Source organism: Larimichthys crocea, chromosome X (genome assembly GCF_000972845.2).
Source record: "Larimichthys crocea isolate SSNF chromosome X, L_crocea_2.0, whole genome shotgun sequence".
Classification (NCBI taxonomy): domain Eukaryota; kingdom Metazoa; phylum Chordata; class Actinopteri; family Sciaenidae; genus Larimichthys; species Larimichthys crocea.
In genome coordinates, this window is record NC_040020.1 from 23,975,292 (window position 1) to 24,000,183 (window position 24,892).

General features: G+C 38.9%; 1 protein-coding gene across 2 annotated transcripts; it reads left to right on the forward strand.

Moving 5' to 3' along the window:
- The first annotated feature begins 1,154 nt into the window (after positions 1 to 1,154).
- LOC104937094 (complement C3-like) lies at positions 1,155 to 21,534 on the forward strand. Of its 2 annotated transcripts, XM_027283326.1 has the most exons (43): positions 1,155 to 1,270; positions 1,422 to 1,617; positions 1,778 to 1,940; positions 2,180 to 2,274; positions 3,141 to 3,235; positions 3,328 to 3,410; positions 3,494 to 3,581; positions 3,727 to 3,829; positions 3,977 to 4,097; positions 4,299 to 4,414; positions 4,748 to 4,894; positions 5,427 to 5,526; positions 5,655 to 5,749; positions 5,846 to 6,034; positions 6,140 to 6,295; positions 6,434 to 6,563; positions 7,294 to 7,359; positions 7,489 to 7,686; positions 7,808 to 7,928; positions 8,039 to 8,127; positions 8,234 to 8,373; positions 8,595 to 8,807; positions 9,480 to 9,543; positions 10,368 to 10,454; positions 11,554 to 11,760; positions 11,983 to 12,058; positions 12,177 to 12,336; positions 12,472 to 12,561; positions 13,315 to 13,465; positions 15,021 to 15,106; positions 16,363 to 16,440; positions 16,542 to 16,694; positions 16,797 to 16,859; positions 17,018 to 17,099; positions 17,274 to 17,316; positions 18,711 to 18,801; positions 19,480 to 19,569; positions 19,661 to 19,763; positions 19,909 to 19,998; positions 20,313 to 20,405; positions 20,509 to 20,592; positions 20,948 to 21,092; positions 21,334 to 21,534. In XM_027283326.1, exons 1-43 carry the CDS (start codon positions 1,194 to 1,196, stop codon positions 21,473 to 21,475), a joined length of 4,959 nt encoding a protein of 1,652 aa, XP_027139127.1. In that variant the 5' UTR covers positions 1,155 to 1,193; the 3' UTR covers positions 21,476 to 21,534. The 2 variants fall into 2 exon arrangements, with proteins under 2 accessions (XP_027139127.1, XP_027139128.1); XM_027283327.1 differs by lacking the exons at positions 17,018 to 17,099; positions 19,480 to 19,569; positions 19,661 to 19,763; ... (3 more) ...; positions 20,948 to 21,092; positions 21,334 to 21,534.
- Positions 21,535 to 24,892: the final 3,358 nt, after the last annotated feature.

Sequence of the window (24,892 nt, forward strand, 5' to 3'; positions counted from 1 at the left end):
TCCATACATCTTGGCTTTTTTTTAAAAAAAAAAAAAAAAAAAGGTTGTATTTGTCTATTTGTCTGAAGACAAAGCACACCGTTTACTACAGGGAGTATCTGTTTTGGTTGATTTTGCCTTGACAAACAAATCAATCAATCTCTGATATCATGAAGGGTTGGGTTTAATAATTAGAGAGAAAAAGCCTTGTGCGAGTTTAGAAGCCTGTTGTTTGGCCGGAGTCAGGACAGTCTGCTGTCTTGTGGGGCCTACTTTCATTATCACTAATCAAACAAACTTGTCCAAATAGTAGGACTCCTGATGTGCACAACTGCCCTTGGCTGAACTAGGGCTTCCCGAAAGCTGAAAAGAATAACTGGCAGAAGTTTAGAGCAAATACACAAAGTTCAATTTGCCCATGAGTTACACAGAGAAGGATCCTTTTTAAAAGTTTCATGGTAGTTATTTGAATTGACTTTTCAAGTTTCCCTTTTTCAGCTTGTGTGAAGCCCGCTGCCAGAGATTTAGGTGTAATAGTCAACTCAGACGTCAGCTTTGAACCACAGATCAAAAATGTTGTACAGTCTTGTCTCCAACCAGTTATAAACCATTTCTATAAATATAAATATCATGAACACAGAATCTGTTTTTTGTAGTAAACTTAAGAAGTTAATCAAACATGCAAACTACACAACACTGATTTTCTACTGCTTATCTTTGCTGCATGTCGTTCCCCATCTGTCTCTCTCCCCACATTCCTATCACTCTTCAGCTATTTCTATCCAATAAAGCTTGAAAATATTTTCATTAAAATATATATATATATGTGCTTCTCAGAGTCCCATACATCAATCATGCCAACAACATGTTTGTTTTTTTCTGGGTTGAGTTACATCAAATGTTATTGTCAGTGACAAAATCAATCTTCAGCAAATTAAGAGATATACCCAGAGGGAAAACTAAGTGAAGAGATTCCCTGCAGTTATGTGGGAGGAGACATGCTGGTTTAAAGATTTGCAAATGTTTAAAAAGTGTGTTGCAAACTAAATAGAAGCAATGTAAATATTACATCAGCTACAGTATGATGGCCTTATCAAATTTAAACATAAGAGAGGACAGACAAGAAAAAACAAGATTGGAGTTGGGGGAGGCACCTCTGTGTTCATTTAACACACTAAAAGAGCACTGACAGCAGATCAGGATCAGACAGGAGGATGAGTAGTACTCTGCCCTGGCTGGTGGCCTTTCTGGCCTTTGCTTCTCTCACTTTTTTGGCCGATGGAGCTCCATTGTAAGTAGACAAGCGTTACCTTTCCACATTTCCTCTGAGGTTGAAATAATTCATGGAAAACAGAGCTAAGTTTTTCTTTTTCAGCTTCCTGACATTCAAATTGTTTCTGCACAGTGACTACAGATATTCTGTATCTGTCTCTCACCATCAGGCAAGTGATGTCTGCCCCCAACTTGTTGCGGGTAGGAACGGCAGAAAAAATCTTTGTGGAGTGTCAAGACTGCACAGGAGGAGACATTCCTGTTGAAATCATTGTGAGGAACCATCCGACTAAAACCAAAAGACTGGCAAACACAACTGTGACCCTCACTGGTGCACAAAATTTCCAGGCACTTGGAGAAATAAACGTAAATAAAATATTGTTATTGAATTATGTATAATATATGTTAGTGTTACTTGTACTTTTATTTTGATGACCACAAACAAGAGATCTAGAACCCAGAAATGCCCATGAAATCCCCCATCCTGCTCCTACACACTGTTTGTGTCTCTACATACTGCTTGCAGATCCCTGTTCGTGACTTCAGTAAGGATCCCATCATTAAACAGTATGTGTACCTGCAAGCACAGTTTCCTGGCCGACTGCTGGAGAAAATCGTCTTAGTGTCCTTCCAATCTGGATACATCTTCATCCAGACTGACAAGACCCTCTATACACCCAACAGCAATGGTGAGTTCAGTACTCCATCAGTGTTGAAAAATTCACCTCATACCTTTGTGAGAATGTATCTACATAAGTGAGGCAAGTTATTACAATAAAAAAAATATTTTACACCATACACTATCCACCTTTCCATCAGTTTGATGAAGGCATTTTACACAGTCTTTTTAGAATGAACCTTTTTTTGGACAGTCATGTCAAAAACTTAAATACACTTTTAGTTTTTTTAACATCTCTTTTTATGTCAGTTAATTACAGGATGTTTGCATTGACGCCTCGTATGGAGCCTATAGAGAGGGAAGGAACCACCCAAAGTCCTGCTTCTATTACGGTTGAGATTGTGGTAGAGTATTTTATCTTTGATAAGCACAGAATTGAATGCAATATAATCATCTGTAACTGGAAGTCCGAAGCCCCTTGATGAGCTAAACAAAATTGGCCAAAGTGGCCAAAAAATAAATGCTAAACAGTAGATCATTCTCCTACAAATTACCAAAAGAACAAAAACCTACTGAATATAAATATTGAAATAATGAGAAAATGGCTGACAAAAAGCCAGGCTCATGGATTGTAGACAAAATGATAACATTCCTTTAATAAATTTGTCAGGCCGGGACTCAAATGAGGACTCAGATGCAGAGTTAGACAGTAAGCTGTTTTATTCAGGACGGGGAAAATCCTCGACTGAGTGAGGCTATGAAAAGGCCCTAAACTAAAGGAAACAAAAATCACTCCAAGGAGGAAAAAACTCTGAACTACACTAAATAACAAAATCAAAATCACTCTCAACGAGGAACAATAAAGCTAGGACTAGTAGTATTAAAGATTAACGAAATCAAAATCACTCATTCGAGGAAGAAAACAAAAAGATACTTGAGCTAAGGAGCTGTGGCTATGGACTATGAAAAAAGGCTTTGGTGCACGACGAAGGACGAAACACTTTGGCACAAGACAAAGGGAGACGCAGACAATATATACACAAGGTAATGGGGAACAGGTGGAGACAATCAGGGCGGGGAAGACAATCAGACCGGTGACACACGAGGAAGGGCAAGTGACCTGAAACGAGAGGAGAGTTATCTTTTCAAAATAAAACAGGAAATGACAAGACATGACAAAACCCCAACTTGACCTCACCGCGGTGTGACAAAATTAAATACAAACTGGTGAACCTCACTGTTAATGGCTGTTCAATATTGTTCATTTTAGACCCCTGGAGGAATAGTTTTATCACCCAACACTGGTTCAGTCTCTCTAAATTCAGGAATCCATTCTGGAGTTTATAAACTTTCTGAAATTGCCAGGTGAGTATTTATTATTTATTTCAATCTATATATGTGAGAAACACATAAATAAAGGGTCAAGTTTGTGCGTGCGTGTGTGTGTGTGCTTGCAGTCTTGGACTCTGGAAGGTGGTGGCAAAGTTTCACAGCAACCCACAACAGATCTACTCTGCAGAGTTTGAGGTCAAAGAATATGGTAAGTTATGTATCATTATGTTATGTTATTTAGAACCTACACATATACCTAAACATTCACCCTATTATATATAAATATTTCAGTGCTGCCTAGCTTTGAGGTGAAACTGACGTCTCAGAGCCCCTTCTTCTACGTGGACAGTGAGGTTTTCGAAGTCGACATCAAGGCTGAGTATGTCTAGGATTTTTATTTGTGGTTTAAGAGATTGGGTTTGATTGGAGGAGGGAAGGGTTGTGTTGGGGCTCTTTTAGTGTGTTATTTGTTGTTTTTTATTTGTCTTGGTTTACATCATTATGTCCTTCTCTTGTGGTTTTAGATATCTATTTGGTGAAGAGGTGAATGGGATGGCCTATGTGGTATTTGGGGTTATGCATGAGGGTGGAAAAAAGAGCTTTCCAAGTTCTCTTCAAAGAGTGCCGGTGAGCACTTACTTACACTTTTACTGTATTTCTGTCAACAATGTTTTCCCGTTTATGCCGTGGTGACGAGAATTTTACATTTAGTAAAGTTCCTCCAACTGTTCAATGACTGCATTACTGCATTACTGCATTGCACTTTTGTATTAGATCATGAAAGGTAATGGAGTGGTTACACTGGAGAGAAAGCACATCACAGAGAAATTCAACATTGAACAACAGCTAGTCGGAAGTTCCATATATGTAGCTGTCACTGTGCTGACAGAGAATGGTAAGAAAAAGAAAATGTGTGTTTGTACCCGTTCAGTATGTTTGATCAGGTGTGATTCATACTAATTCAGCAACTCAGCAAGGCAAAATCAAGAGGGTAAAAGAGAATAAAGATATCAGGAAATGTTTTTCTGTAACACTTCAAGTGAACAAGTGAAAAAAAACAACATGTGAAAGTGTGTGTTTCTACATCAACACACAGGTAGTGAAATGGTGGAGGCAGAGTTGAGAGGTATCCAGATTGTCACATCACCGTACACCATCCACTTCAAGAGAACGCCCAAATACTACAAACCAGGAATGTCCTTTGATGTTACGGTAAGGTACATTTACATAAACATAAACTGGCTATATTTCTACTTTAATAAAAGATCCTTTACAGAAAACATCTCACATAAATCTGAATATCCAGCTGAGAGTACACTACAGTATATCCCTAAAGTATAAAAAACACTGCTGTTTATACTCCCTTAATAAAAATAAATAAATGAGAAGTGTTATGTTTTGATGGATTTTCATTTAAGTCAGAGGCTTGGTGCACAGCTACTGCAGTTTGCAGCAATAGTTAATTATTAGTTTAACCCTAAAATATATATTTTTTATTTTTAGACTTTTTTCTGATGGTTCATCTGTTTGTGTTTCTGATGGCAGGTTGAAGTTGTAAATCCTGATGACTCTCCTGCAGATAGTGTTGACGTAGTGGTTGATCCAGGCCAGGTGCAAGGCTCCACTGCAGCCAATGGCTTGGCAAGGCTTACCATCAATACAGATGCTGGGACTAGCAGACTGACAGTCACCGTAAGTCTGTGAAAAGTTACCTTTTTTGCATTACAGCCTATTTGGCATCTAGAAACATGAACCTACTTTCATTTACATTTTGAGAACCACATGTCCAATTTAACCAATCATGACACGACTTATTTCAGGGCACTTGTCATTTAGAGCAGGTCTAGACAACATTACTTGAGATATTTTTACACCCAACAACCCAACAATTTTTGAGGGCTCACTGGAGCAGCGATAAGCTTTGTGAAAAGGAACATATGAAGTCTGCTCTTAAAAGTGGAGAGGTTGTCTGCCTCCCAAATCCAAATATGTGTAAAGTCAGTGCCATTATTAAATCTAGCTGAGTTGTACTTTAGTGGATGCTAGGTTCCCTAGGTACATCAGAAAATATTTAACAGTCACTCACAGTTTATTTTTATTCTCAATTAAATGGAAAAAAATTTCACATCACTGAGATTTTATATTCTTGTCTAAGCAATACAGGAGGATGGGACCGATTTGAGGCTTTTTGTATTTAATTGTGTGTGTGTGTTTTTAATTACAGGCAAAGACCAATGTTCCTGGTATTACACGTGAAAGGCAAGCAACAGCCACCATGGAAGCTCTCCCATATAAGACCACAAACAACAACTACATTCACATAGGTGAGGAGCGTCCTGAAATAATGATGGTAAAAAAACATAGTGATGGTGGTGGCAATGGAAGTAGTGTAGGGGCCATGCACACGATCTTTTCAGTGTCTAGCTCTCATTGCAACATGTAATTTTTACAGGTGTGGATGCAGCCGAGCTGAAATTAGGAGACAACCTGAAAGTCAGCTTCATCTTTGGCGGGCAGCAAAGTCAAACCCGTAACTTCACATACCTGGTGTGAAATGTATATGTGTGTCCATGCTTGTGTGTTTGTGTTGTTTTCTATACATTCCAGTTGGTATAGTGCTAATGTATAAATCCGTGTCCACAGATCTTGAGCAAAGGTCAGCTTGTGAAACGTGGTCATGGCAAAGTAAGTGACAAACTGTTTTCTAAGATGGTTCTCATAACCAAAGAAATGCTGCCATCGTTCCGCATCATAGCCTACTTCCATACGGATGATAACGAAGTGGTAGCAGACTCTGTTTGGGTGGATGTCAAGGACTCCTGCATGGGCTCGGTGAGACACACAGCACTGATATAGTCAACAATCAAGCTGAAACAAACTGACATTGCTTTAACAAATACAAAGCATTTAATTTATTGACCTTCTCCTCACATTTAGTTGAAGTTGGAAATATCAAAACCTTCTACAGTCTATTCGCCTAGCAAGACTTTGTATCTGAAGGTCACTGGAGACCCAGAAGCCAAAGTGGGAATGGTGGCAGTTGACAAAGGTGTCTACGTCCTAAACAACAAGCACCGCCTCACCCAGAAGAAGGCAATTTCTTTATTTCATATTTGTCTTTGAAAATATCTGAAAGAGGTTTAATTTACAATGTATAAAACAACACTTGTAAACTTTCAAGTTTATCCTGCAGCAAATACATTGAATGAGTGTGTGAATTACTTCGCTCAGGTGTGGGACATTGTCGAAAAGTACGACACAGGCTGCACACCAGGTGGAGGAAAGGACAGCATGAGTGTGTTCTATGATGCTGGGCTGTTGTTCGAGTCCAACACTGCTTCTGGGACTCCCTACAGACAAGGTGACACTACTTTACTTTTCCTTCCCCTGAACATACCCCTTTTAAAGGCTTTAATATTGTACCAATAGAATATTTACTATTTAGGAGGAGTGGTTTTAGAAATTAGGAGTTATTCATTACCATCATTAAAGTGTGTTTTAGGAGTAAACATCTAGAGGACAGTAGAATAACTGCATCATAAGCCAAAACTAGCAAAGTTACATTATACATATAGATTTTTTTAAATGTTGGGAGCACCACAAACAAGGTTCAGTTCACCATTTTTGTTTTGGGGGTAAAAGATACTCATAAACTGGCTGAACCAACCCTTTGAGGCATTTCCAGGTTGGCTTCAACAGTCCATTGTGGTGATAGAGCTAATCATGGTCCACTCTGTTAATGTTTGGCCTGTTAAAAATGTACTTAATCAGTATTTAGTTGCACTTTTTGTGAAATATTCAATATTTAAATTCAATTCAATTCAATTCAATAACAGTCCAGGAAATATTGATCCATCCATTATCTGTAACCGTGTCATGGTGGGCTAGAGCCTATCCTAGCTGACTTTGGGCAAGAGGCGGGGTACACCCTGGACAGTCTTTAATGATGCAATTGAAATTGTATATTCATTTTTCCCATCCCAACCTGCTGTCCATGTGTCCAACCAGCTAAATTACTTATACCATGCAGACATCAAGTCTAGATCTAAACTTTTTGGGGTCTGTTAAAGATTTTTGTGTTGCATTTTCAGAATTGAAATGTCCGGCCCACAGCAGGAGGAAACGCACAACTATTATGGACGTCATTACTAGCTTAGGTAAGAACACAGCTTCACACTACACAGTAACCACATACTCAGTCACCTTCTGACATAGTTCAGACTCTCTGTTTGTAGTTGGACATCTTGTGTTTTTGACTTGCAATACTTGTCTGTCTGTCTTTCCAGCAAGTCAATATAATGACCCACTACAACGTGAGTGTTGTAAGGATGGCATGGTGGACCTCCCTCTTTCATACTCCTGTGAAGTGCGAAGTGAATACATTGGAGATGGAGCCGCCTGTGTTGAGGCCTTCTTGCACTGCTGCAAAGAGATGGAAAACCAGCGGGCTGAGAGGAGGCAGGATAGTCTCCAACTGGCTCGCAGTAAGAAACAGGGACAAGAGACTGAGAGAAGCCCTGTGTGGTTACTATCCATGATCATACTGGTAGTTAAAAACATTTTCTGGCTCAATGAAAACTAATAACCTTTTTAATGACGCTTTAGGTGAGGAGGATGACAAAAATTATATGGACAGCAATGAAATTGTTACTCGCACCAAGTTCCCTGAAAGTTGGCTGTGGAAAGATATCAACCTGCCTGCCTGCTCTCAACAAATACCAAACTGGTGAGTCAAGTGAAACATACACACAAAATTACACAAATAATTTAATTAATGACACTAGGATTTACACTACCCGTAACCTCTCTAAGTGTTAAAATTTTTCTGTGTTTCAGTCGAACTACATCAGTTGTGGAAGTAGTTCGTTTGCAAGATTCAATCACAACCTGGCAGTTCACTGGCATTAGTTTGTCAAGAACTCACGGTAAAAATCAAGTTTAGTAACACCTCTGCCGTCCCTCACACTTTTTTTTCTTTCTCCGTTTCATCACTTGCTTTTTTGTATCATCTCTCTCTCTCTCATCTTTAAGGAATCTGTGTTGGTAAGTCCTTGGAGGTCATTGTCCGGAAGGAGTTCTTCATTGATCTCAGATTGCCGTACTCTGCTGTCCAAGGAGAGCAGCTGGAAGTTAAAGCAATCCTCCACAACTACAGCCCTGATGAAATCACTGTAAGTCTGTGTCACACTGCTTTGGTGTTTAATCATTATTTATGACCTGTCCATTCATATTGATCCTCTGGAAAACAGCATTACATGTCTTCAAATTAGGCATGCATCACTGTTAGGTGACCTAATTAAGTATTAAATTATGATTAAGTTCCTTATTATCCGCTCTATCAACCACACATGCCTCAGGCTCTTTCTCCATTTTTTCTCATCTTCTTTTCAAGGTGCGTGTGGATCTGACTGAGACAGAGCATGTGTGCAGTGTAGCCTCTAAACATGGAAGGTATCGTCAGGAAGTCAAGATGGGGGGCCTAACTACACTATCTGTACCCTTTATCATTATTCCGATGAAGGATGGACAATATTCCATTAAGGTCAAAGCAATTGTTAAGGACTCAGGGTTCAACGATGGAATCGAGAAGAAGCTGCGGGTGGTGGTAAGAAAGACACACTCCATGTAGCAGGTTTTTTTTGCCATATGAAAACTGTTCTCTTATTGCAGTAAAGTGTTCAAGATGCAATAAAAAGTCCTTGTTTTAAACTTTTCATCTCCAGCTTGTAACGTTATGGTGGGAATGTAGTATGTGTGGCTACTTCCAGGCTGTTTCAACCAATTTGGACTGATGTTCAGCTGGGCTGTTGTATGTTGTGACTTGCTTGAGAATGAAATCATGTCATATCCATGTTAAGTAGAAAGAGAAAGATCGAAAAGCATTTTCTGATCTGATCTCTCTATCAGTATGACATAATTTGTCTGTGTCAGACAAAGTCCTTACAAATCACTGCTGAAATGGTTTCTGTTTTTTAGTCTCGGCAGACAAGAAGATTTCATAGTTTCATTGGTGAAATAAGCTTGCATGACAGTACAGGTGGGGTGAAAGCAAAGAAAGAAACTTTAACAATCAGACACTGACTGGGAAAAAGAGGCCAATACAGGGAAACAGACATTTTATAGGGACATAATGTTAATGCATATTTATCCTGTATGACTTGTGAATAAGAGAAGAAAAGAACATTTTAACAAGCACGCCCCATTGTATTTTGTTGAACCTTACCATTAATAATTATCAGCCATTTGTTATGTTTGTCCTTTCTGTTCATTTCTATAGCCTCCTGGTGTTTTTGTGTCCTTTTCTGAAAATTTTATTTTAAATCCAGCTGAAAAGGGTGAAGGTGAGTTTATCTATTAAATATCTGCATGCTATAGTAATGTAGCCCTCCCACTCAATTCTAATTTGTTACAGAACTATCATGCATACCTCTATCACCTTTAAAGCGATTTAGCATGGGAGGTGAATTGGTAGGAGCCTACTGAATTTGAAATTTATATGTGTTTACTGTAACTAGATCATATGACTCTTACTAAGGTGCTAAGAGGCCTCCTCCTACGCAAACTCTCATAATAACCTTCCTTTCAACAATAAATCACAATTACACCACATATATTACACCATTAGCAACATGAATAACTGAATAACATATATTTGATCATGGTTGCCTTTCTGTCTTGTGGCGGGCTGAGCGATGAAGGTCCTGAAGCTCAGTCCATGTAGAAACAGATAAATGCAACGGCAAACTGAGCATCTGTAGCAGTATGTGTGGCTGTTTCCCAAAGGCCATCAGCACCTTGGTGAAAGTAAACCAGACTCCTCACACGCACGCGCTTCGTCCTTTCTTCTCCTGATTAGCAACAGCTAAAGTTAGGCTTCAGTATATGTGCCTGTTTAGCACTTCTTTCTCTGTTCAGCACAGTTCAGACTATCCTAGAAAACCCCTCAGCTTTAATTTAAGGAAATACAGTAACTTAACAATGTTTAATGAACACAGTCATAGCATCTCTCTACTCTCTCTCCTATTGTTCCCGCTCTGTTTTTTTAATCCCACCCTCTCTGCTATAAGTATACTACAGTAATTTAGTAATATTATGTTATAACAATAAAATAATTTATTACTTTCTATTGATGTAACTGAATTTACCCACTGTTTCTCCTTTATAGGTCATATACAAAAGAAAATGAGGAGTCAAATTTCCATGAAAGATGTAGTTCCAAAAACACCTCGTAAAACAGAAATCTTTGTGAGAGGTGAGCCATAGTGTTATGTTATGTTGGCATGTTAATGTGATAAATTTCTGACCCTTTTCATTCTGCCCACTACCTCTTCCAGCTGATGCCTGCCCAACAAATTATCCCTTTTTGAAAGCAGGTTTTTTTGGACTAGAATTCTCATTAGTGCTGTCGCTACCATAATGCTTTTTACACGCTGTGCGTAGTGCACCAAGTGCTGGAGGAGGCACCAAAATGGCCCAATTATCATCATGTTATAGGAGTAGTGTAATTCTGGGGACACAGCTGTGTGTAACGTATGTGTGTGTGTGTGTGTGTGTGTGGGTGGGTGTGAGTGGACGAACGTGAGCGAGAGAGCGACGGAAATGAGTGAGTGCAGGAGTGTGTGTGGATGAAAGAACTGCAGATTAGCTGGAGGAGTTAGGTTGTGAATAAATGTACAGTGTAGGCTACAGTGTGTGATCAAAAAAAGGCCACGCTGTCTCAAAATCCAACGCTGGAGCTTGTGTGTGTTATTCCACTGCTGAAGAAAGTGAAGGGGGTTAACCCCAAAGTTAACCAGCACTTCGGCCCCAGAAGATAGCCTCTGCCAGACAGGAAAATGGTTAACAATCATGATCATGATGATCATAATGATGAATATTTTATTAAAACTGATTACGAATCCTTTCTGTAATGTGCATTATCAGTCTACTATAAGCACATTTTTTCAGAATAATAAAATACATCCTGGTTTGGTGCCCTGGCTCCCCACCATCCCCCAGTGATTTGCTCAATTAGACTACACCAGACACACACCTGACATCAGCCCTAAAACAATGAAAACATGGCATCAAAAAGGCAACAGGAGTCTGGTGCAGAGAAAAGGAGAAGAAGAAACAAAGGGATGTGGGAAGCATATTATTATTTAATCATATAAGCAGATTGTACTTACTGTTACTTATTTTTTTTGTTATTGTGATTATTTGTATTATTTTAAAATCACCACAAAGCAATTATGCTTAGGGTACCAAATTAGCTAGCAGCGGCACTGACTCTCAGCACTCCTCACTGACCTTACTTGACTACTTGTTAGTGTATTACATATTGTTTTTTCTGTTTATGTGTGTACATGCAGGGAGAGAACAAGTAGCTGGGCTGGTAGAGAACGCCATTAGTGGGAACTCTATGGGTACTCTGATCATACAGCCCTCAGGCTGTGGAGAGCAGAACATGATCTACATGACCCTGCCCCTCATTGCAGCCATATATTTGGACAAAACCAACCAGTGGGAAACTGTGGGCTTGGGGAAACGTTACGAAGCCCTCCAACATATCAAGACCGGTAGGCTTACATAGATGGATTTTTAACACAAAAGCTAGGGACACTGAGAATAAATTGATATAAAATTTGAAGAAAAGTGTGATAATCTAAGGAAAAACGTCAGAGAAAGGTCTTTGTTTACATTTTAGATTTTATACAAAAATCTCTATTTGATTTGACATATAAGTACCTCAGACTACACAAAGTCAGTCAGTAAAAAGTGTGTGTTCTGTTTGTGTCCAGGTTACGAAAATGAGCTTAACTTCCGTAAAGATGATGGGTCTTTTGCAGTGTACCACGACACAGAAAGTAGCACCTGGTGAGGCATCGAAACATCCACAAACTTGAATAAATTTATTGTCTTCCTCCTTTAACTTTTAACTATGGGTGTATGTTATGTGCAAATAAATGAAGCAATCTCCTCTCCTCCCCAACAGGCTGACAGCCTATGTTGCCAAGGTATTTGCCATGGCCAGCAGTTTGGTGGCAGTACAGGACAACATCATCTGTGATGCTGTCAAGTTTCTGATTCTCAATGCACAGCAGCCTGGCGGCATGTTTATAGAAGTTGGACAGGTGTACAGTTCTATGCTGAATGTGCGTGCACTGATTGCATTAATATCAATTCTTCAACATCATACAAAAAAATTAGCTAATTGATATGAAAACTTTTAGATGTCATTAACTGTCTTCTTATACAGATAAAACATGTTTGTGTCCATGCATTTGTAGGGTGACGTGGAGGGCAGAGATTCAGAGGCCTCCATGACGGCCTTCTGCCTTATTGCCATGCAGGAATCATATAGTGTGTGTAATATCCCAGTGAGTACTTCATCTGTGTTTTCTCTTTTTCCCTCTTCTCTTTTATTTCTTAATTTACTGACTTTCTAGGTTACTGCACCGCTATATGCTAAATTTACAAAGCCCGCTCCACCGTTGCTGTTGCTACCTTTGCTATTTGTTCTTACAAGGCATATAATGCAGTTAACAATGGTAATGGCAAAAGATTTAGAACTTATATAATAATAACAATACTTTATAATAAAACTATTTTTAGTAGGTTTAATAGGTTCTTCATTTATGACAAATGTAGACAAAAGCCAGGTAATTTCTGGGTAATTCTTCATATTGCTTTTGTATGAATGTATTAAATCCAAGACCTTAATGACACAACAAGTCAGAATTTAAGTGGTCTCACTACTAAATTAAGCTTTTACTACAAAAACAGACCACTCTTGTTGCAGACTGACAAAGATATCCCATTTTCTCACCACAGACATAGTGACATAATCAGGAATGTTTGTTGTCGTCTTGATGTAATTTTTTAAAAGGCTACAGTGTTAAACAGTCTGTTTTGAGTGTTACATCACTACCCTACACCTCATTATCTGGAACTAATGTGCGAGGCTCATTATAGCTTTTATGACACAGAAGAGGGTACAGGAGGGGACAGTCTTGGTCTCAGCTATTCTCCCAGGATCAAAAGACATTCCTGAACAGAATGGTATATTTACAAAAACCTTGGCATTCTCCCCTTATCCTCCTTTCTCCTTCTTCTCTTATCTTTCTGTCCAGAATTTATCAAGCAGCATAAACAAAGCGGTGGCTTACCTGGAAAATCGCCTGCCCAGCCTCACCTACTCATATGCTGTTGCCATGACATCATATGCCCTGGCCAATGCAAACAAACTGAATAAGAAGAAACTCATGGACTTTGCTTCCGCAGGTGTTGTCACACAGCAATATTTCTTAGCTAATACTCTTTGGTCCCCAACGAAGAATAATAACATGATTAAAACTATTTAGTTGATGCCCCACCAGGAGGGAATACTGTTAAAACCATTTTTATCCCCAAATACTCTTTGATTTAAAATGTATTTTCCAGTCCAGAAAAGCATTAGTGTCCATCAGTAATGATTAAACCCCAACTGCAATTGGACCACAGTATGTTCAAGTGATGGTCCAATTCCAAAAGTGCTTACCTTAGATCCACTTTCCACTTCATGCCTCTTAAAGGTCCAGTGTGTAAGATTTAGCAGGCTATTTGCAGAATATGGCATAAATGGAATCAAATATTCAAACATATGTTTTCATGTGTGTATAATCACAAGAAATGAGAATTATTCTGTTTTTGAATACCTCAGAATGTGACATTTATATTTAACGTCTGTGTTGTTAAACTGCCATGTTTCTACAGTAGCCCAGAAGAACAAACCAGATTTTTGTGGCCACCATAGTTTCTCCTACACAGTTGGAAGGGCAAGGTGTATTCAGTTAATTGCAATATGGTATTTTAGCCACTATTTTGCCACTAAAGTAGTAGTTATTTAATTCCAGCTTGTTTTGGGAAATATTGTGCACTTGTCACTGAAATAGGAACCTGTTCCTATTTACACTGATCAGTCATAACATTATGACCACTGACAGGTGAAGTGGGTGGGATATATCAAGGGAGGTATTCCTGGTCTGGGTTGGTATCTATCAGAAGTGTGCCTATGCTGCTCCCTGTCCACTGCCAAAAGCTCCAGGCAGGAGCATCAGAACTGGACTACTGAGCAATGGGCACAGTATAGTGCATTTGCATTGCTTACCTGGAGAGCAAATGGCACCAGGATGCATGGGATATGGGAAGAAGGCAAGCCAGAAAAGACAGTGACATGCTTTTTGCAACATTTGCTGGGAAACTTGGGTTCTGCCATTCATGTGGATGTTACTTTGGCACATACCGCCTATCTAAGTGTTCTTGTAGACCATGTACACCCTTTCATAAAAAAGGAATTTCTGATGGCAGTGGCCTCTTTCAGCAAGTCAGTCCGTCCTGCCACAAAGCAAAAAGGTGGTCATAATTTTAAGGCTGATTGGTGTAAATCTGCACATAATTTGATGCTTAGCTTTCAGTCTTATATTCTTATTTAACTGTAACTAGCTCAGAGGTTCTTTTTCTCTTTCTGCCTTTTCATGTCAGTCTGGTTGAGCCATTATACAGCGTTCTGCTTATAATGGAAACACATTTTTAAAAACCTTAAATAACTAAAAGATTAATGGGGTCTATCAGAAATGTTTGTTTAACTATTAATGGTAAAAAGTCAGTATTACATTTTTTTATGTCAAATTTATCTGTATTGGCCTTCTTTTATCATGTTTTCATGTGTACATGTAAATCTGCACTCTAAGCCTTACAAGGATAGAAAGATTAATTCTCAAAAATAAGCAATTACTCAAGTTAGGCTTTTCCAGGTACAGCATAGTAATAGAAAGGTATTTGTGTGTATCTTCCTCAGATTTATCCCACTGGCCAGTATCCAAGGGAAATGTTTACACACTGGAGGCCACAGCTTATGCTCTTCTTGCTCTGGTCAAGGTTAAGGTGAGCATGTCCCACTCGCATTTCACCAGGATGTCACGCTACAGAAAACATGCAACAGAGGCGCCATCGTGCCACACCAAAAGGGTAGAGATTTTGTAAACAAAAGCCACTGAAATGTGTCTCTCATTGATGCCTCAAAATGTCATCTACCACAGGCCTAAGCAGGCACCAGCCACTGCCTTTCTACATCAGTTCCAGTGTTTTTTGCAGCCAGTGGATGATGACAAAGAGTTGTTGTTTAGCTGCACTTTTGCTTTGAATGTCACAGTAATAACTGCTTGTAAACCAAAAATATTACCACTGCATGTTAGAATGCACTTGTGGAGAAATTCACAATGAATTTCTGTTATATATCATACAACAGAATAATAAATCTTCATCTTTCAAGTTAATTAAAAAATTCAATCACAGAAAATGTCAACTGTTTACATGCCTGTTGACCAGAATGGCATAAACAGGAGGCAGATTCGAGGCAGTTCATTCAAAATTCACCGTAAGGTGTTTATTTACAACCAAAGTGCATCCAGGTTCACGTGTAGCAAAAATATATACAAAAAAAGGATGGAACAGGAACTGAACAGTTAACTTAGTTGAACTAAATAAAACTCAACTTACAGCAATGCAAAGTACAACTTATATCAAGTGTAAATTGCTACACCTGATCAGCACTATGTTTTCATTCTTTGTTCACTCTGTCCTCCTCGACAGACAAAAGGCCACTGCTTAAATAGTCTCTACACTTGGCACTACTTCCCTGGCTGTGCCATTGGTGGAGGTGACTCCACTGGCTCCTGATTTACCAGACGTTTCCACAGTTATAATCAAACAGATTACAGTAAAAACACTTACCTGTTTTACCATTAATCCACATGACCTCCCTCAATCATGTCAGCCAGAGTATAAAAGCAGGAAATGCTGCAGCACTTCCTTCTTTTGTCTCTGACCACATGGTGAGTATGGTAAGTAACAAAATTAAATGTTAATTTAACTTATTTTGACCAGAAATAGATCAATAAACTATAACTAAATTTAACAATACTTGTAAGAGTTTATTTTAACCAAAGATGTTGGACTACGAAATATAACCAAACATAATACAAAACACAAACAAACCCGGGATAGTCTGTATCTGTAAAATGATGATTACTGCTGGAAAAATGGCTGAAAACAAACAAGCATGGTTAAACTTAAGATGGTATTCATACATAGGACAAATGGTCTCACCCACTTTGTCACAATGCCTTCCGTTAATAAAGGCTTTTCAAGATGCCAGACGTGTTGTCAGATGGTTCAATGAACAGCAGAGGCAAAGCGGAAACTATGGGTCAACTCAGGTAACACAAATTCCTCACTACATCTTGCTATAGTTATGTGTCTGACTGGGTTTATAACCTACTTTTAATGGTTTTCTCTCTGCCACCCCTTTTCTTCCCAGGCTACCATGATGGTGTACCAAGCTACAGCTGAGTACTGGGCCATTGCTCCAGAACCACCTTATAATCTGAGTGTAGACATAGAGTTGCCAGGCAGGTCACTGCCACTCAAATATGTTTTCGACCAGGGACACTTCGCTACAAGGACATCTAATGTGAGAACACACACTGTCTTACACAAACAAACATTAATACCATCATTCCTGTTGTTTCATCTGCTGATTCCTATGTGTTTGTGTGTATTTGAATTTCCACAGATGAACTATATAAACAAGGATGTGACAGTGACTGCCACAGGCACCGGAGAAGCAATAATGACAGTAAATAAATTCTTTCTCCTTTTTTTTAGCTGTTATTTATTGATGTGTCTGAAGGCTGAAGGCTGTTTTTGTTTTGTTTTTACCTTCTGTGGATAATATTATTCAGGCAGATGCCTGTTAGCTCATCACATTAAGATATACTTTTATCCGTGCGGCAGATGGTATCGTTTTATTATGCTCTCCCTAAAGAAAAGGAAAACAACTGTCAGAATTTTAACTTGTCAGTGCAGCTCATCCAAGGTAATTTGTCTCGTCATTTTATCTGGTTCTTTTTGCTTGTTTTTGGTCTATTTTGTTTGTTTATCAGTTAATCTGTATTTTCTATTGTCTCTATTTTAGTATAAATATTTTTCTTTCATGAGAAAAGTCTGCATGAAATCAACTGAATGCTTATTAAACTCTTTGCTCCTCCAGCTGAAACGGACAGTGAGACATACAAGCTGAAAATAAATTACTTGTAAGTACAAGAAGGCACACTGATGAGCGTTACAGTAACATGGCTTTGTACACAACATTTTTTCACAAGTTATGGTCCCTAAAGGATGGATAAATATGAAAACATACAAATCACAGAGCAAACAATACGTCTTTATTTTCTACCTATTTCCCACCACCCCAAAAAGAACTCAATTCATCACCAATGTTGATGAAGGTCAAAAGGCAAAAGGTCAAGGCTTTTCCTGTCCAATAAGTTTGGGCAGTATTTTGAAGTGTAAAGTATACATGGGATATGAACAACACTACTTACTGAGCTGATCCTAGGAATCAGTCTGGATAGAGTCACAGGTGTGCTAGGAGTCCTTATGCCTTGTCATTCATTTCAAACCTTGTTAAGATTGAAATTACTGCAACTGTATCTTGCATGTAGACACAAGAAGTAAAGGAAATCATCAAATCTATGAATTCTTTAAAAGGAGTTTGGACAAGTATGAGGAGTTTATTCTCCTTTGTCTGCAGGGGTGGACATGTTCAGGGACACTCATGTTATCAGAAGGGGCACCATCAATGTCCAAAGGGTTAATACAAAAATAAGAATAGTTAAAACACATGTTCACTAGGGGTTCAGGGTTCACTCTTAGAGTTGATCCCCACTGTTTAAGGTTGTGCTGCTTAGCTCAGCCAAGAATTTTTTTTTTCTTGAAAAGGAAGAAAACATATGATGATAGGTCTGGGGGTATCACCCGTTCTGGGTTTGAGAGCCAGCAGGGCTGGCCCTAGGCTTTTAGTGGCACTAAACAAGATTTCATTTGTGGCCCCACAAAATTCCTAGTACAGTCAAAAAATTGCACACACTGCTAATAACTGAATAATAGAGATGGACAAATCAGTTCACATCAAATCTGACTTTCTTTGTCAAGGAGGTCTTGAAGCAGTTTGTTCTAGGCATAAAGTAACAGTAATGTTGGTTGCTAGCTGTTCAGTGTTTTCACTAGCAAGGGGCTCAGCAGCTGTGAGACGGAGCACATCTATGTAGGTCTGCAGTGGCTTGACTAACTTGAATTAGTGCAGACATATCATCTCTGAGACAAGCTCTTTGTTGCTGCAGTTCAAGTACCAGCTGGCTCATGGCTCAAAAGATAACTTGGCTGACTTGTGTCCAAGTCAAAACCAGTCCTGCGTGTCCTGCGTCCTATGTCCCCAATGTCCACATTATCCACCTCAATTTCACACTTTTTTGCATCAGATAAGCATGATAGTCTAAACTCCTTGACCTTTAATACCAATTTGTGATCATTTGAGCTGCCTGTTTCCACTAGTTAAAATTGTATTTGAACCGTCTGTAATCTTAAGGTATATCTGATTTGATATTTGATTTTTCAGCATCTTCTTTATGTTGTTTTTTCTTTACAGTTTTAAGAACAAGACGCATGATGCGGGCATGTCGATCTTGGATATTGGCTTGTTAACCGGCTTCACTGCTGACACAAATGACCTGAAATTAGTAAGAACTTTACACAGATACATTCATACATGTACAGTTAGGTCCATATATATTTCAAAAAGTTTTGGTTTTTTAATTGTTTACCAAAAAAATATTCACGTTTCAGTTAAATAATGAATATGGGCTTAAATTGCAGTCTCCCAGCTTTAATTTGAGGGTATTCACATCCAAATTGGCCAAAGGGTTTATTAATTATAGCACTTGCACTATATGTAGCAACCTCTTTTTCAAGGGACCAGAAGTAATTGGAGAGTTGACTCAAAAGTTTTTTTATGGACAGATGCGGGCTATTCATTATTTCTTCATCAATTAGACATCAAGCAATCATTGCCTACAAGGATTATCGACAAAGTATTTAAAATGAAAATTCTATTTAGCATTATATTAATTTGACCAATTATAGTTTAACCTCTGAAATGAGGGAACTGTGTAAAAACAGTTGTAATTCCTAAATGTTTAAATTAATTTTATTTTTCTATCCCTTAATTAAAGCTGAAAGTCTGCACTTCAAGTATATCTTGGTTGTTTCATTTCAAATCTATTGTGATGGAGTGCATATCCAAAACTATGAAAATTGTGTCACTGTCCAAATATTTCTGGACCCAACTGTACATACAGATCAAAAGTCAGTATTTATGGTTTATGGTGGTTTAGTGTCTGATTAGTGTGTCTTTCCAGCTTTCCAGTGGACATGCGAAAACCATGTCAAAATTTGAGATGAACACAGCCCTGTCAGAAAAAGGCTCCCTCATCATCTACCTGGACAAGGTCATCACTCTTTCTTCCTATTCATCTTTCTCTCACCCTTCTTCTTTAGTTCTCCATGTCTGTCTCACTTTTGCTTTACATCTCTCCACAGGTTTCCCACACACGAGAAGAAGAGATCACATTTCATGTCAATCAGAAACACAAAGTGGGTGTCTTTCAACCAGCTGCCGTGTCCATCTATGAATACTATGAACGTAAGCTTCATGGACCTTCAGAAACAGCCTCCATGAATTTGATGAGACTCTCTTTGCTTCCAATAGATGTAAAAGTGTTTGATGTACATGTCTTTGTGTTGCAATTAGCACATTTTTTGTTTTAAACATCTTTCTCTCATTGCAGAAACACCTTGTGTAAAATTCTACCATCCAGAGAGGAGAAGTGGAGAGCTACTGCGGCTCTGTAAAAAAGATGTATGCACATGTGCTGAAGGTAAACAGTCTGATGTCTAGTTGACGATCTAATCTGGTTTATCTGAATTTGGTAATTTGATATATCTAAAATTATAATACACCCGCATCAGCAGATTACAACACAATCATCAAAACTTTGTTTCAGAGGCATCAAGCACCTGTTGGATCCTCTAAGATCAGAGCAGCAGACAGAGCTAAAAAATAACTCACTAGCATACTAAAATTGTCACTTAGATGCAACTGCTCTCATCCACACAGTACATACATCCACTTGTGCTCATTTAATCATGTCATCAATTGTCTATTTACTTTGTGCCCATTGTGTACTTCTAGAGAACTGCAGTATGCAGAAGAAGGGCAACATCGACAATCGTCTGCGCACAGAGAAGTCATGTGAGACGACTCCGACCAGCAAAATAGTTTTTGGTAAGAGAGCGTAAATTAATTTGGTGTATATGTTTGTGTGAGAAAGATATTGAGAGAATAAGTAATCATGGGAGCTTACAATCTGCAACTTTTCTGTCCTCAGTGTACAAAGTGAGTCTGGAAAAGACTGAAAATGGTTTGTCTACCGACATCTACACAATGCGGGTACTGAAAGTTATCAAAGAAGGTAGGTATTTATCTTTCTGTTTCTGAAGTTTTATGGGCAGTTTGTATCAATGGTGTTTCCAGTCACACGGAAATATTCTTGGTCCTTTAAAAGAAAAGTTTGACATTTTGGGAAACATCCATATTCACTTAAATGAGAAGATTGACATCCCTTACATCTCTGAAATATGCTAAATACAAAGCTACCACTATCAAAAAGAAATAGTCTAGTATATAGTAACTATCAACAAATAAAAGCAAACCAGTGTATTTCCCAAAATGTCTATTCTTTCAGCATGCTTCCAGTGGCAGTCATGTTTTGTACTACACATTCAACTATTCATTGAACTCTTTCTAATCCTATACTCTAATTCCAGGAAGTTCTGATGTGAATCATGAAGGCCAACTGCGCACATTCCTCAGTTTTCCGCACTGCAGGGTAGCTTTAGATCTGGTAAAAGGCAAAAACTACCTTATCATGGGGACGTCCAAAGATATTCACAGAGATGATGAAAATAATTCGTAAGTTTCTTCTTTGAGTGAATGTTTAATTGTAATTGTTACTTACTATTTAACTGTTGCACTGTTTTCTAAACTCCTTATACTTTAGTTTGTGTGTTGTTGTTGTTGCTGTCTATAGAGTAATTAGATGTACAGTTTTTGTGGAAAGGAGGGAGTCTGCTGTTTCATGTTATGTTCCTGCGTGTTGCAGATAGCTGGCCACATAAAGACCCCAGTATATTTAACACGTTGTTCTCCTCAGGTTTCTGTATGTACTCGGTGAGACAACTTGGATTGAATACTGGCCCACAGATGCAGAGTGTCAAATGAAGGAACACAAAGAGACCTGTGAGGGCCTGGAGCAGATGCAACGGAAATATGAAGATAAAGGATGTGAAGAGTAGATGTGTTGGAAGTAAAATTTTACAGCTTTTACTGCTTTGATTAAATGCAATGGTCTTAATCTCATTGTCTTTGTCTTCTATACAAACTAACTTCTAATGTAGAATGACTTTAGCTAGTGCTACATGCTATGCAACCCATACAGAAGAATAGCTCCATCAGTAGGTACATATGTAAAATATGAAAATTAGTCATATAAACAAATGCCTGAATACATGTTGCTGGTAAATGACCAACCAATCAGATTTTTGGTCTCATTCTGCTAAGAGCTGTGTTTGCAATACCTCCCAAAATGAAACATCCTGTCACCATGTTGGTCAACTGATACATCAGGGAATGTGGTAAAAGAGCTTTTCACGGTCCCACTAATTTAAAACTGACCCCAGATTTAAGCATTTAGTTTTGAAGTTTAGCTGTTGTCCAATAAACCTCTTGGGACATGATCTTATGTGTCAATTGAGAATTGGGTTAATTTCACACATTTGTGAAATATGATCCTGCCCAGATTCTGTATGCATACCAGTAGAGACTCCCAGTTTGGGAGATAAATGGTGTTTTTAATTGGAACCAGGGAATGCACCTCCCCTTCACATACACAGTACATGCAGCATGACGTTCTCCATTGTACATCACACATTTCTTTGGGTCCTGGTGCTCCATTTGAACAACAGTGGTATCAAACCCTTCATGATAAATTAGTCATCTAGTCTGGGATGCCCATAAAGCAGTTGGGGTAGTAAAACTGACTACTTATCAAAATGAGGTGTTTGACGTGTCCAACTCATCACCCCTTGTCCCTTTGACAAAGAATGACTCAAACTGAGGCCCATTCACAACAAGTATCTTTTAGCAGTGTGCAGCGATCAGTTCAGTCACAGCTACAAAACACACATACACAATGATGACAGAGGAGGAAGCTGCAGCAACCCCAGCCCCACTGTGAAAAAGTTTAGAGCCATTTTGCAGGCCAGCCAACAGAATAGCGTTTTGTTTAAGATCTATAAACTGTGAATTTATAGGCACCATGGTAGAGCCCCAAATGTTCAAAAACTATACACCGTTCTGTCTCCATCAGATGCTTGTTGGTTTTCTGTTACTGATTTAGCCGATGCCCTTTTCGGTGTTCCAGTTCACAAAGACAGTCAATACTGGTTTGCATTCAATTTCAATGGCGAAGGCTACACAAGGTTACTGTGAATCTCAGACTATTTACAATGTTGCTTTCAGAGAAAGTGGGCAGCCCCTACAGTTGATCCCTGGTACTGCACTCTTGCATTATGGTAAGAAATTCTAGGGTATGGCTGATTTACCTCCTAAGTCCTTTCAGAAGCACTTTGCCTTGACCTCGATGGAAACATCATGAAGTCGAAAGATGTGAAGGAGAATTCATAAGGCCTTAGAAAAAGACGACCACAGTGTTCAGAGAATCCGACTATGTTGATGACTGGGGAGCTGCCACAGTCAACAACACAAAACAGGCTTCATGATCAAAGTCCCATCATCATGTCTGTCCATATTATTCATATGCTCTCTCTCTCTCTCTCTCTCTCTCTCTCTCTCTCTCTCTCTCTGCTGCAGTCTGCAACACACTTTTTTTTTAAATATATGTTTTTTTTAGTGTCTGGTTGTGAATGACCGAACGGTGCATCCTTTTTTTTCTTATTGTTTTTTTGTTGTTAGTGCTGCAAGGAATTGTGGTATGGCATTATCTCATTTCCTTTCGTAAATGATGGTCCAGTGTATCCTATACTAAAGGAGATAAGAAAGGAAGTACTGAAGCTCCTTTCCTTAACAATTAGAGAATTTAAACAGCTCTTATCATGGAGGCTACGTAAATCCTTCCAGGTCATTTCACTCAGTTAGGAACCTTCGTAAGCAGAACAGAATATTCGACTGTACCCCTAATATGTGAAACAGGAAGTGACATTTTTGGGTCATGTGATCACAGCAGCAGGGAAATCTCTGTTTGAACCATCTGGAACATTCCTGAGCCTGCCACTAAGAAACAAATGTTCAATTATTCCTGGGAATGTGTTCCTATTACCTGTGCAGCTGTTCTGGAGTAGAGAAGACTTGACCTGAAAGAAATGCTATTGCCTTACTCTGATTTGGTTCTGTTTCTAGATGGCTCTGCATCACATGATCGTGTGACTTGCACTAACCATGTGGGTTATTCCTTTATCACAGTTTATGAAGTGTTAACATCTGGTATCTTCCCATTTCTCAGCACAGGCAGATGAAATGATTGCTCTCACAAAAAAAAGCATTGCCAAAGACAAAAATGTTACAATTTACACTGATGCCAAACCTATTCATCATGACAAAGTTGTTTCTCTCTGCAATTGCCAGGCAGTGACCTTCCTGATAAGATATCACAGAGGAATGCGAGGGCCGATACTTATGCAAAAGCAGCCTCTCTCCTACTCCAACCTCTGCGCATTTGTTACTCTACCCACAGAATACCCGGTTTCTCTAACACACCAAGTTTTGCTTCCAGTTTTAGAGTGACTGAAATGCAAATTTTCACAATGGTATGTGGTGGGGACCTGACAACTAGCCCTGCCAATCAAAGTATTGTTTCCCATGTTTTGTGAGGTTGACACAGGTTGTATCAAAAGGGGGGATGTTTGATCAAATTCAACAACATTGGTTCACAAAGGGTTGATCAACCAACGCACACTGTCAAGTGTTAAGTGTTAGTATGCACCATACACAACATAGGAAGAGCAAGAACTAACCTGAATCCTTATGAAATACTCGTTGGGTGACCACCTGATTTGGGATTGAGACCTGAAAATAGGCCACTCCCAAAAACTCACTACTGTGATGATAAGTTACAATATTGATAGTCACAAAAGTGCACAAAAGTAGGATTAAGACATCCAGGATAAGTGACTGATCTGAGCTTAATGAATCCAAAACAAGAGCGTCCAGGCTTAATTGGCTGCATAAAGACCAAGCCAGGATGAGCAGACATGGATTCATCAAGTCAGGTGAAACCAATTCTGGATTCTGGAATTCTGGATAAGCAAGTATTGCTGACCGCCTGAATGCATACGTTGTGCACAATTACACACTCACCGCTCCGCTGAAACATCTGAATTACAATCCATTCACATCTCCAAAAACGCAGTTGTATTCTCATTATGAATCAGTTGAATTTTTAATTGAAATGGACTGCAGATATGAGTGAAGACTGTATAACTCTTTGATTAATAGATGAGCTAATAATAATAATAATCACCCCAGCAGAGGACATAGCCTTGGAACTAAATAAAGGCAGACCCATGTTGGAGGGCATCCCTGGGGGGAGCATATGTTCCTCCCAAGATGCCACCCGCCTCATACAAGGTATATTCTTCAATCTCTACATGGGACACAACCACATTCATATTGAATCCATTTGGACTGTCTGACTT

What these genes read in the sequence shown, in the direction of transcription:
- LOC104937094 (XM_027283326.1), top strand. Translation starts at nt 1,194, where the DNA reads ATGAGTAGTACTCTGCCCTGGCTGGTGGCCTTTCTGGCCTTTGCTTCT. An exon ending in TGTACAGTTCTATGCTGAAT is followed by an intron (nt 12,337 to 12,471) that starts GTGCGTGCACTG and finishes ATGCATTTGTAG; the next exon opens with GGTGACGTGGAGGGCAGAGA. An exon ending in CATGGACTTTGCTTCCGCAG is followed by an intron (nt 13,466 to 15,020) that starts GTGTTGTCACAC and finishes TATCTTCCTCAG; the next exon opens with ATTTATCCCACTGGCCAGTA.